Source organism: Taudactylus pleione, unplaced genomic scaffold, assembly GCF_031769625.1.
Source record: "Taudactylus pleione unplaced genomic scaffold, aTauple2 ptg000318l, whole genome shotgun sequence".
Lineage (NCBI taxonomy): Eukaryota > Metazoa > Chordata > Amphibia > Anura > Myobatrachidae > Taudactylus > Taudactylus pleione.
The window spans coordinates 4851231-4863543 of record NW_028284719.1 but is presented as its reverse complement, the minus strand read 5'-3'; the positions used below and the strand labels follow the sequence as shown (position 1 = coordinate 4863543).

At 44.0% G+C, this 12313-nt stretch overlaps 1 protein-coding gene across 1 annotated transcript; it reads right to left on the bottom strand.

Annotated features, from left to right (window-relative positions):
• Positions 1-3075: 3075 nt before the first annotated feature.
• LOC148509688 (nicotinamide N-methyltransferase-like) lies at positions 3076-11858 on the bottom strand. The gene is made up of 4 exons (XM_088442952.1): positions 11711-11858; positions 7736-7943; positions 6902-7407; positions 3076-3209 (listed from the first exon to the last, which is right to left on the bottom strand). Exons 1-4 carry the CDS (start codon positions 11856-11858, stop codon positions 3076-3078), a joined length of 996 nt encoding a protein of 331 aa, XP_088299078.1.
• Between the last annotated feature and the right edge of the window lie 455 nt (positions 11859-12313).

The window sequence follows — 12313 nt, the reverse complement described above, 5'->3', positions numbered from 1 at the left end:
GCATACGCTTGTCTTGATGGTGGAGGCAGTAGGCCCCACTATTTCTGTAGAGAGGGAACCTCTTGTCTAGTTAGCGCCCAGACGGGCTAGCGTTTACTTTTATGTTTTGTTTTCCTTTTTGCACAATAAAGACTGGTACCAACCAGCTGGTACGAGACCCCAGACTGGTGTACTATTTTTCCGGCTGCTGTGTGTGTGAAGAGGGAGTCCATCTACCCCAGGAGAGGGACCCCTAATCTGGTCATGTTACAGTATGTATTACATTTTTTACTTTTGTACAGTGTGCGTGTACTATCTTTATTTTTATATTTCCTTTACAGGGGGACTATAGGCACTGGCGGGCCCTTAATTCCCTGCATGCTGGTATTTGTGTTTCTTCAAGTACCAGCATGTGGAGCAGGCTCGCTGGGACTTGTAGTCCTAATGTAAACGACACTTTAAATCTATTCTTTACAACTATCAACCCCACACCCACCTTCAGCCCTGGCTTGTGGTTACCTGGAGAGGGGGGATCCTTTTATTGGCGTGTGCTGAATAATTAGTGGGGGTTAATGCTTTGCCAGGGGGATCCAGTCAAGTGTGACCCATGGCTGTGCCATTACACCCCTGCTAATAAGAGCCTGGTGCTTGTTGAAAGAAATATGGGAACCCCTCATAATTTTTTTCCCTCGTTTTTGCTGAACCAGGACCAGTTCAAAAAGCCTGGTGCTGGTTATGCTTTGGGGGACCCCACACCATGTTTTTTTTAATATTTTTATACACACAGAATCCAGCATGGATTTCACTGATCTGTGCAGGCTTCATGTTCGGGAGTGTTCAGACAGAGTTAACATGGGGGAGAAAAGACAAATGCACTTGCAAACACCATTGGAAATCATGATTCTGTCAAACACGATTCTTAGTAAATTTGAGTTTTTGATCTTAAAAAATTCTCTGAAATTCCAATGATGCCAATCGTCTTTAAACTTGACCAAAACATGATTCTTAGTAAATCTGTCTGGGATTGTTAAAGCTCCGTACAGCGGACAGATGTCCTAATTTCTAGGCTGTCCAGAGCAAACCTAGACAGATGGCAACCTTAAGACAAATTGTTCAGAGGTAAAAGTCCAGGATATCTGTAAGGATTTTCTGTGAGAAATTCCAGTGTGAAAATATTCATGTTGCAATACCTGTGTCCTTGCAAACTTCCAGCCGCTGCTTTGATGTATTATTTGTTGCAATTACTTAATATTTTAGTACAATAGGTGCTGGGAACGTTTTAATAAACATTATTACACTATGTAATAAATGACATTTAATATGATTTAGTAGTTAGTAGCATTTGCTGTGTATTATGTTTTGAAATATTGGGCCTGACTTAGAGATGGATGCAGTAAGCACAGTAGCTGAGTCTTTGAGGTATATTTACTAACGTGAGAGTTTTTGGAAGTTTAGATGTTGCCAATAGCAACCATTCAGATTCAAATTGACATTTAAGCATTGTGAAAAGAAGATAGAATGTCTCTTTGCTGGCGCACTAGAAAAATCATATTAAAACATAACTTTTATTAATTTCAATAAAATAATATGCAACTCCAGTGAAATATTAAAATCAGTCATGCGTCTAAACAATTTTTTTTTGTGAATAAAAAAATCACACAAATAATACTGATCTTGCTCTCCAACGTGCTATTTCTCAGTCTTATTATGATGTGACCTTGTTACGTTTTGTATCCATTATAAGGAGAATTGCACTCAATGTTGCAATCCCCGTATGTCAATATACAGTATCAAAGTTTCTTGAGCCAGGTTTCAGAGATCAAAGTGATTGATTTATTTCAGTATTCACTCTCTCACAAACCCTACTTATAATATTCATTCAAAGAGCACTTATTTATCATATACAGTAGTTATCACAGTGCAAATACGGACTATGGCCCTCATTCAGAGCCGTACGCTCTGAGCAGAGCGCACGCTCTGAATGAGGGCTGGCCTCCATGAGAATGGAGCGTCCTCCTGGACGCTCGTATAGCTGTGTGTCACCACCCACAGGCTATACGAGCGTGCAGTTTGATGGCCGCGATGGTCGTGACCATCGCGACCATCGAAACTGCGAGCCGGAGCCTGCGGTTGAGGTTTTCAACCTCAAGCTCCGGAGTGATTTTGGCTCTATCTGAGCCAAAATCACTCCCACTGACATCACTAGTGATGTCAGTGGGCCGGCTTCTGACGGGAGGCGTTCCCATGGGAACGCCCCCGTCAGGGAAGCACGCCCCCGGCACGCCTACCAAAGGGGGCGTGCTGTCAAGCAACATCGACAGCACGCCCCCTTTGATCAGACACAACGAGCGAAGGACTTTCCTTCGCTCGTCGCGTCTGGCGCATGCGCACGACGGAGCTCCCTCCGTCGTGCGCATGCTCAGTCCAGAACATCGACCCACTAGCGAGCGGACAGCCACTCGCGAGTGGGTCTGAATCAGGCCCTATAATCCTATTGATTGTTTGGGAATTCCAAAAGCACTTACTCTATCTCTCATATAATTATCAGGGTGGCAATTTGTAATACTTCCACATACATTATTCTAGAAACAGATCAGATAACATAGTGATGTATTGCTCATAGAGCATCCATACATTTCTCATACAGGTTATCTCTTGTGAGGTTGTCTGGAGTTAATTAGTATAGCACAAAACTGAGAATATGTTCATTGGGCTCCAGGGGCTGGTGGGAGGGGCAAGGGCTGCTGGGAAATGTAGTTCTCCCAGTGCCCATTCTGAGGGGCCACACTAACACTGGGGGGGACACACATACACACTCATGCACACACACAGTCACTAATTAAGGACTAATTGAGCTAATTGGAAACTTCCAATTGCTTAATTAGTTCTAAGGCGGGGGTGCTGCCGGGGTGCCAGAGCAAGACCCACTGATTTTTCCTAAAAATAATGATTTTAGGAAAAATCACGCTTGCTCTGGAGGTGCGTGAATAAAAACCTCCCGGCATGAAAAAAAAAAATCACGCACCTAATTGAATGGCAAAAAACCCGCACCTGCAGGAGTGGACATTTAGATATTCAGGCAGTGTTTAGATGACTTCACGCGTCCGATGCCGTGCATGGCTGCGTGGAGAGCGGGCATACCAGAGAGGACACCTGAATCTGGACACGTGGAGCACAGTTGCCCGGGACCTCAACCGTAGTCTGACAGTCCAGGTCCTGACATGTTTCCTCTGTATAGAAGTTGTTATTCAAGGCAACGCATCAATGGAGGTAGCAGGTAAGGGATGAAGGTCAGGTGACATACTGAGGTAGGGAAGTGTATCTCCAGATTCAGACAAGACCAGGAAAGTTAGTAGGGCAGTAACTCTGCAGGGTGATCACTGATGCTCACTATGGGGCCTATTTTCATACTATGAAATTAAATTTGCAGGATATCCCCCAGAAAACACAGGTTTCAGGTGATATCTGAAAATTTTAAGTATCCCCTGAATGTATCGGGAGGGGGGTCTTTTGCAGTCCCCAGTTTTTGAGCACAATAGCAGCTCTCATAGGTTTGTATGGGGGCTGCTATTACTGAGATCTATGAGCTTGCCCCCGGTAGCTACTGTAACACCATCTTTAGACAGCATTTACCATTGTAACTTATGGGCTACCTATTTCAAAGTTTATCAGGAGTAAATCCCTGGTAAATCCCTGTATAATCCCTCCACGGCAATAGCTGCTCACACTTGCATGGCCTGCTGACCGCACATACTCAAAAGGGTGGTCTGCTAACCGCGCACGGGCAGTACCATGACAGTCACCCAAAGGAGAAAGTAATTATTGATCACTTTAATTTTACACAACAAGGGATGGGCTTCAATTGGAACCCAAATGATCAATGGTACATCCCTGTGATCTTTAATTTCTTATTGCTGTGATAAGTTGCAATAAGCTAATTATTGGGTCTAAAACCTGATAATTTATAAATATGCCCCTATGTTCTGAAGGAGCAGATAGATGGTTAATAGCGCACCACCGGGTGTCTTTTCCCCCCACTTTGAATGCATACCAATGTGAACGCTGTTTACCATCTATCTGGTATGAAGGCTAATCCCCACTTTTTAAGTTTATATTTGTTCTTAATGTTTATTACATTTTTGTTAAGACATACTACACTATGGGCCTGATTCAGAGGCGTTCGCAAAAAGCGAGCGCTCGCTTTTTGCGAATGCCTCTGGTTATTTTAGGAGTGGCCTCCTGGCTGCTCGCACAGTTGTGGGTGACCACCCACAGCTATAGTGAGCAGCCATGATGATGGTCGCGATGGTCAAGACCATCGCGACCATCGGGCTTGCGATGAGACCCTTGTGGTAGGGTCTCATGGCCGCAAGCCCCAGACAGCTTCTGGCTCAAATAGAGCTGGAAGCTCTCCCACTGACATCACTGGTGATGTCAGTGGGGCTGCCCACAAACGGCAGGTGTTCGCATGGGAACGCCTCCGTTTGTGAAGCCAACCCCACCGCCATGCCTACAAAATGGGGCGAGCTGTCGATCAACATCGACAGCCACCCCTTTTGTAGTGAGTCCCGGAGCAAGTGCTTTTTGCACTCGCTCCGGGGCTCATGCATGCGCACTGGGCCACCATCGACCCGCTTGCGAGCGGGTCTGAATCAGGCCCAATATTCAGTTTGTTTCCTATTTTTGGGAGCCTATTGGTATCACTTATGATTTAAGAAGAAAAGAAACCTTTATAAGTTTTCATCATACCAGTTTCAAGTCAGCCTCTATGTGAGCATCCCATGTTCTGTCATCATATATGTGTCTGGGTAAAGAAACCTTGAAGTGATTCATTCACATTGTTCACAGGTAACAATCATGTGAGCATTTGTTACCTTAGCAAGACACTGTGTGGGGTGTTAAGATTCCTGCCTGTCACATGAGGACTACTGTGTGAAGGGTCTCTCCGGTTTCCTTTTCTGAGGTCTTGCTGACAGATCATTTGATTTAGATTATTTTCTAATACAATATTCTATATATTTTTCTGTTTTTATGTTTCTATGGAACAACTACATTTAACCATTTAAGAAGATTTGGTCGTCCCAAAAATCCTCTAATCGAATACGACCCTAAATATTTTATATTTATATCTAAATACATATTTTCTATATTTTTATATTTTCATATCTATATATTTTTTTTTTTCTATTGACATATATTGTATTGATCTATTTTATTACACAACTAAGAAGTCCAACATCTTTCCCAAGTGGATGCTACAGAAAAACACCATGAGGCAATTTTAGTACTTTATTGTACATTTAATATGCAGTAAACTTCATAGTCTACATTTCATAGCAAATAAATATTTATGACTACATCAGTGGAATAACTATACAGTGCACAATAAAGTATTCTATTTTGGTGCTATATATATATATATATATATATATATATAATCAATCATATACCCTTTTTTATATAAATATTTCTATTTTTTTATTAATTGATATATGAGCAATGTGCATGGTAATTACAGATGCAGCACATGTAGAATTGAATAATATCTAGGTCTTATTCTACAGTTTTCCTTTGTGTATTGTAATAAAGAAATCTGTATCCTGGATACAATGACAAGCGCAATTGATGCATTCATAATGCTTACTGCTGTGTGATTTTTGGGCAGGACTCATTCTCCCCAAATGCAGTTGACTCCTGTGATATCCAGATGTTGTCCATCACATATTTTGTCGCCCTATCACAATCACCTGATGCGCTTGCCCGTCGCTCCACCCACGGCTTTGTCAGAGGTCTCTTCCTCCTGGGATGTGACCTCTGACTAAGGATTGACCGACTGCCGGGATGCCGACTGACAAAGTCCCGGAGCTGGAATCCTGATCAGTGTCCGCTAACTTGATCCAAAAGGTGAGGCCGCGCAGGCTCCTCACAATGTGGGTGACATCATGATGTCACCTGATCACTTCAGAGGCCAGTGTTCACAGTTGCAGTGGCATAGCAATGGTCCCCAAGCCACCAAGAGCTCTACTGGGGCCATTTTACGCCACTGCCATCTAGGATGCTGTACCAACTGGATGTCCTTAGGGTTAACTTAAAATTTGTATTACTACAGCAAGTTAGCTGGTTGATATAGCTTTCGTGTGTTTGGAGACATTGTCTGTAGGGTGAGATGCGTATCCAGCTCCCAGCATTGTTTGAAATGGTCTGCACATTTGCTACCAATTAACCAGCACTTTTAGTGAGATCTCACCTAACAGTCAGTGCTAGGTGATTGTTCTGTGAACTTGGCCTTGCGCAAACTCCGGAAACTTTGAATAAACATCGGCTTCCTTCTTGATTGCTTGATAATGATCACATGCTAACCTGGCTTTTATCTGAACCAGCTTTGCTTATACCGTGTTATTACCGTTGTTATGTCCTGAACAATGGACTTGCTTTTGTATTACTGTACATGGTTGCTTTTTCCCTGCCTGTTTCTATTGCCTGCTCTTATGCCAGACCATTCAGCCTGTCATTGGATGTCACTTTACCTAACCCTTGTCCCTGCTAGCTGTGTACTGACTTTAGACTGGCTATGAAACATTTGTGGTCTGATACTTAAGATAATAAAAGATATATCAGTGTCATTTCTTACTAAACATTCCCATATGTAAGTAAGTGTCAGTGTCATTGGGGTTGAATGGGAGAAAGATGGCAACAATAAATATCTTATATGTTTCCTTCCAAAACCCTCAACAGTATCCAGAATCCCGGCGGCTGTGATCCCAACAGTTGGTTTTTGGGTTTAGGGTTAGGCATTAGGGTGAGGGTTATGGTTAGGTTGCAGGAGGGGAGGGTTATTGTTAGGCGGTGGGGGGGAGGGTTATAGTTAGGCTGTGGGAATGGTGGGTTATGGTAGGATTACGGGAAGGGTTAGATTACTTACCTGTATGCATCGGAATTTCCACCATCGTGACTTCGGCACCGGGGTTCTGACCGCCAGCATTGTTTGTGCTGGAATCGCATACCCAACCCCCTTTGACAGCAGTGAGGACCATCAATTGCTTGTAATCTATAAGATCACTCTTTACTTTTCTATCAAGTAGCTCACAGGAATCAATTTCAAATCCTTCATCGGTGAGGGTCTTTCTTACAAATATGTCATCATAAGTCAATGCATGCATCCTGTCATTACCAACAGTGTAATATGTGATGTTTATGCCCCCAATTATAATAAAGTACCCCCCAGCCTTAAGCAGCTTTGACATCTTCCTCAAGTTTTTGATGAAATCTTGTTGGTCCTGACAAACCGCATCCAGCACCCACGCTGTGAGTAGACAGTCAGCTTGTGGTAACACCACCGGATCCGTGAGGTTTTCTTTGCTGAAGTCAAATTGCACAATGCGCTTAATGGTTTCCTTCAACTTTTCTTCCTTTTCCTGTTCTTCCACACTAAAATAATAACACCAATTACATTATATAATACAGCAGGTTCAAGTGTCAGTGCCGAATTATATGTTCCACTTCAGTTTTTTTTTATACCTCAGCCACAAAAAAAAAAAAAAAAAAAAAAAAACGAAAAGAAAATAACATGCACAACTGGAACTGTTGAATTGGTAGGAATACCGGCCACCAACTAGGAAATATTCACTATTGTCCTCTAACTCTCTGATCTCCATTTAAAACTAAAACAGTCATTTTTTTATTACATTTAATTTCCATTTTTGTTTATAATTTTTATTAAATGTTCTTTTACTGTATGTTTAGAATCACATTTTACCTGATGCCTCCCAGCTCGGTAACAATCTTAGATGCATGAGTCCAATCGAAAGCCCCAGTGCGGGTGTTCACCCATTTGTTGAGTTCCATAATACAGGACTCTTTTAATTTTAATATAGTAATTTCTTTAAAAAATTCACTTATAACAAAAAGTGGATGAACCATGGATCCGATACTGATGTCAATCATAGTTTCTCCTTTAATGCGACCTGCAAAGAGGAATCAGATAAGAAGAAATTCAACATTCTATAAAGTTACAATGAGTTAATGGCAAAGAAAGATAATGTGAGTCCCAGCATTGGGCACATACTGGAACGGATCTCATGATTTATGTGTCATGGCATAATACTGGGTGCCTTCATCTATGCCAATGAAATATATTATTGGGAATTTGTGAGTTAATACATTTCCCACAGCTGTGTGACTGTAATGGACACATGGTATATATGAGACACTGTGTTGGCAATAAAATCAAAAATAAAAATAATAGCATCTGTGTCACATGTTTTATATCTATATACTGTACCCAAACATTATATATTATTCCTCAATTTTCTGTGATGCATAAGGAAGATATTTCTATGATTCCCGAGTCTGTCGCCATTTCTGTGCTGTGTGTAGAACGTTTGGTGGGTTAATTCTATTCCATAGCACCATGGATGAAAGTGACGTCTGTAGCTGACATCTCTCTGTGAGCAGGGAAACTGTAACCTGTTCCCATTATGTCCTGTATACAGAGGTGTAATGTGGAGCTGAGGTGCCCATCAGGGGTGTATCTATAAAGGGTGCAGGGTGTGCGGGGAACACGGGCCCCTGGGTCCAGGGGGGCCCCGCACCGCACACCCTGCACCCATAATATTACTTACCTCTCTGGAATCCCACGTCGGTGTGAGCGTCCGGCGCTGTAATAGACTGGAAAATGTCCGCAGTGGCCATTTTCCCATCGTTTGCGCATGCGCCGTACAGGGAAAATGGCCGTGGCGGCCATTTTCCCGGTGACCTGTGCAGACACTATAGACTCTGGGCACACTCTAGTCCCCAGAGTCTATAACTCCAGCGCTGGCCGCACACAACTCAGTGCGCTGCCGGGCAGAGAGGTAGGGGCCCGTGTCGGAGACTGCACACGGGCCCCCTCCTCTCTAGAAACGCCCCTGGTGCCCATAGCAGGTACATGCTATGGCGCCCCCCATCCTGCAGTACAGAGGTGTATCTGGGGACTAGGCATAGCCAGCACATGGGGCTGATATGCAGATAGTGTACAGGATGGGCAGCACCTATTATGGAGTCATTTTTTGAATTTAATTATATTCTCAAACAAGCAAACACAATGCATTGTATTTATAAATGAAAATAGAACATGATCAATACAAAACCGTATAGAAGCCATGAAGGTTTTCGGGGGAAAGGAGGACTGGGAGTTTTAATGTATGACCTGGACATAAGGGATGGGGGTACTATATGTTTCAGGGTCTGAGGGTTGGGTAGGTAGTGTTTGTCCCTGGATCGAGGGTTATAGGTTGGATAATGTATGGGCCTGGGGGTAGGGCGGCTAGTGTAGGCTCCTGGGGCTGAGAGGACAAGACGGGTAGTGTATGTGCCTGTCACTGGGACGGTAGGGAGGATAGTTTATGTGCTTGTGGGCGGGGGTGGGTGGTTAGTGTATGTCCCTTGGTCTGCTAGGTTGGGTGAACATGCAAACTCGCATGTTTCTCAAACCCCATGCAACTCACAATGGCAAAACACGCATCCAGATGTATTGCCATTGTGAACATACAAGTTGGGCAAAGTAAAAAAGTGCAAATGTTTAACTTGTACTCTATCACCGCCTGAAAACTCAGCAGGTCCAAATAACACAGAAAGATGCACTGATCCGTGAAATCCATGCCTGTTTCTGTGTGTAAAAAAAAACCTGTAACGTGTGTCCCTCCCCCACTACAAGCATAACCAGCCCCGGGCTCTGTTGAGCCTGTCCTGGTTCTTAAAATATAGAGGGGAAAATGCATAGTGGTCCCCTGTATTTTAAGAACCAAGACCAAGCTTTTTATTAAAGCAAACATTCACACTCACATTCACACATACTTATCTAGAATCCCTGCAGTCATTCACATCCACTTGTCCAGTAGAATCCACAACACCTGTAAAAAAAAATCAATACTCGCCAACTCCTAGTGTATATTATGTCCTCTTTGTTCCAAGTAGGCATTCATGGGGTTAAAAACAAAAAAAAACGCACACCCGAAACCAGGTCAGAAAGGGATTACACATACCCTTCCTCCACATGAATGACCGGGACCCACGTGAGTACTGTCATTACAGGAGCCAGCAGCCAATCAGTCGGCGCCACCTCTATTAACTTTGCGGTTCCCATCATAGGCAGCAATGTAGCGATTCCCACCATAGACTTCAATGGCGCTTTCCCACCAATCACGTCTATGGGGAAAAGTGTGACATACAGGCTGACTGCTAAGAACCAATCAGCGTGCAGCTCCTACGGAGGTGCACGCTGATTGGCTGGTGGTTCCTGTAATGACAAACCTCAGGTGGGTCTCGGTCATTCGCACGGAGGAAGGGTATGAGTAAATGCCCTTCCTCCGCTAGAAAGAGTCTGGTGCTGACTATGCAAAATACAAGATAACTTGCAATCATGAGTTCGCAGGCTATTAGATTTGGTGAGTTGTGGACAAAATCAGACCTTTAAATGTGCGAGAAGGTCCGCGTTTGTCCCGCATGAAAAATTCAAACCCTACTAAACACACACAGGTATACGTTTATGATGCCGGCGGTCACAATGCCGACCGCCGGCATCTAGACTACAGAATCCCGGAGAGGGTTAACTAACCTACGCCTGGAGACCGGCGCCCGGCATCCCAATCGGGATGTTAGGTTTAGGCTAGGGGGAGGGAGGGTTAGGCACTCCCCGGGGGAAGGTTAGGGTTAGGCACCCCCCCGGGGGACTTAGGTTTAGGCAGCGGGGAAAGGGGGGGTTATGTTTAGGCACTTAGAGGGGGGATTAGGGTTAGGCACCCCTAAAGGAGGGTTAGGGGGTAGAGTTAGGGTAGTATATACTTACCTTCTAGACGATCGGGATTTCCTTCCATGTCAGGCTGGCGCTGTATCGCACCGAATCCCACACACACACCTACCTCTCCCTCTCCACCCAGTCTCCTTATTCTGTCTTTTCTACAGCTCTTACCAGCTCTGCTCCGCTCCTTGATGTCTTCCTTTCTTCAGTGTTGTATCCGTGTGGCTGGTTACTGGACTCCTATAGTAGTGCAGTGTAAGACCATTGGCAGAGTGTGAGCTTCTGTGGCCCTGAGCACAGTGCCAGCATTATTTCTACGCATCTGCAGTTCCATTTGGGACCAGGGGACTGGGAAATGGGTTGGGTGTGGGAGACTGGCAGTTTGGATGCCGGCCATCACAGACAGCGGCATCCCGATGCTCAGTATTTAACCTCCCCTTGCACCCTAACCCTAACTCTCTCGTTTAGTGCTTACACCTAACCCTCCCCCTTTAGTGCCTAACCCTAACCCCCCCCCAGTTGAGCCTAACCCTAACCCCCCCCTGTCCGCAGCCTACAACAGTGCCTAAACATAACCTGTGGGTAAAAGCTAACCTGGCTTACTATACTTATGTTCGGTATGCCAGCTGTCAGTATTCCAGTATCAGCATCTCAAATGATGTCGGGATTCCGGTGACAGTGTTTGACCGCCGCCATTCCGTGCAGAGGTAAATTAATTACATTCCAGGCTATTATGGCAGTCTATTTATTAAATGTTTTAAAAAAAAAAAAAAAACACTGCTGATCCACCGCCCTTAGTGTCCCCTGCCGTAGCCAGCACCTGTGCATGAGCTCCACCAGTTCTGCCCACACTACACCCCTGTCTGTACACTATAAGGTCACCCATTTAATTCTTCTGGTGCTCAGAATAACCATATTATATAGCTAAAGCAGCAATTTATCCTGAATACACACCTGTCACTAATGCGCTGTGCAGCTTCTCCATAATAAACACCACTGTCTCATCTCTGAATGCACTTTCTGAATCAAAATAACATTTAAGGTTCTCCCTGGAATCCATCCCATGCACATGATAAAGCTTCAACTTGGGTCTGGCTTCCATTCTCTTGTCTTCTGTCACACAGGACGGGATGAGTCTCTGATCTGTATCTGTAGCCTTATAGTAATACGTATGGCTGTTCTCTTTATATACAGAAGAATCCTATAGTTATTTACACTCATTATACACAGCTGACTATGTGCAGAGATCTTATGATAATTATTATGATAAGTAAATATTTGACCTAACCAGGTGATAATGCTACAACGCTACAATGTATATTGAATCAACAGTATTTTGTTTATCATTATGACTAACCCTCTACACTCCATCTTATACCCCTTTTACACCACTCTCCTCGATCGCACCCAGAATTTTGAACACGGGTCCTTCCAGGGTGAGATCCCTTTCATACTGGTTGCCCGACCCGGATAATTTCCACGTCCATGACATCACTGTTATCACTTGCTGAGCCAGCGCTTGGAGATGAGATTACCTCCAAGTGCTGGCTCTTCCGA

Excerpts from the sequence above, each read along its gene's own strand:
- LOC148509688 (XM_088442952.1), bottom strand. The coding sequence starts at position 11,858 with ATGGAAGCCAGACCCAAGTTGAAGCTTTATCATGTGCATGGGATGGAT. Across the intron at positions 7,944-11,710 it reads GCACAGCGCATTAGTGACAG|GTCGCATTAAAGGAGAAACT; the intron begins GTGTGTATTCAG and ends TCCTCTTTGCAG. Across the intron at positions 7,408-7,735 it reads ACCGAGCTGGGAGGCATCAG|TGTGGAAGAACAGGAAAAGG; the intron begins GTAAAATGTGAT and ends TTATTATTTTAG.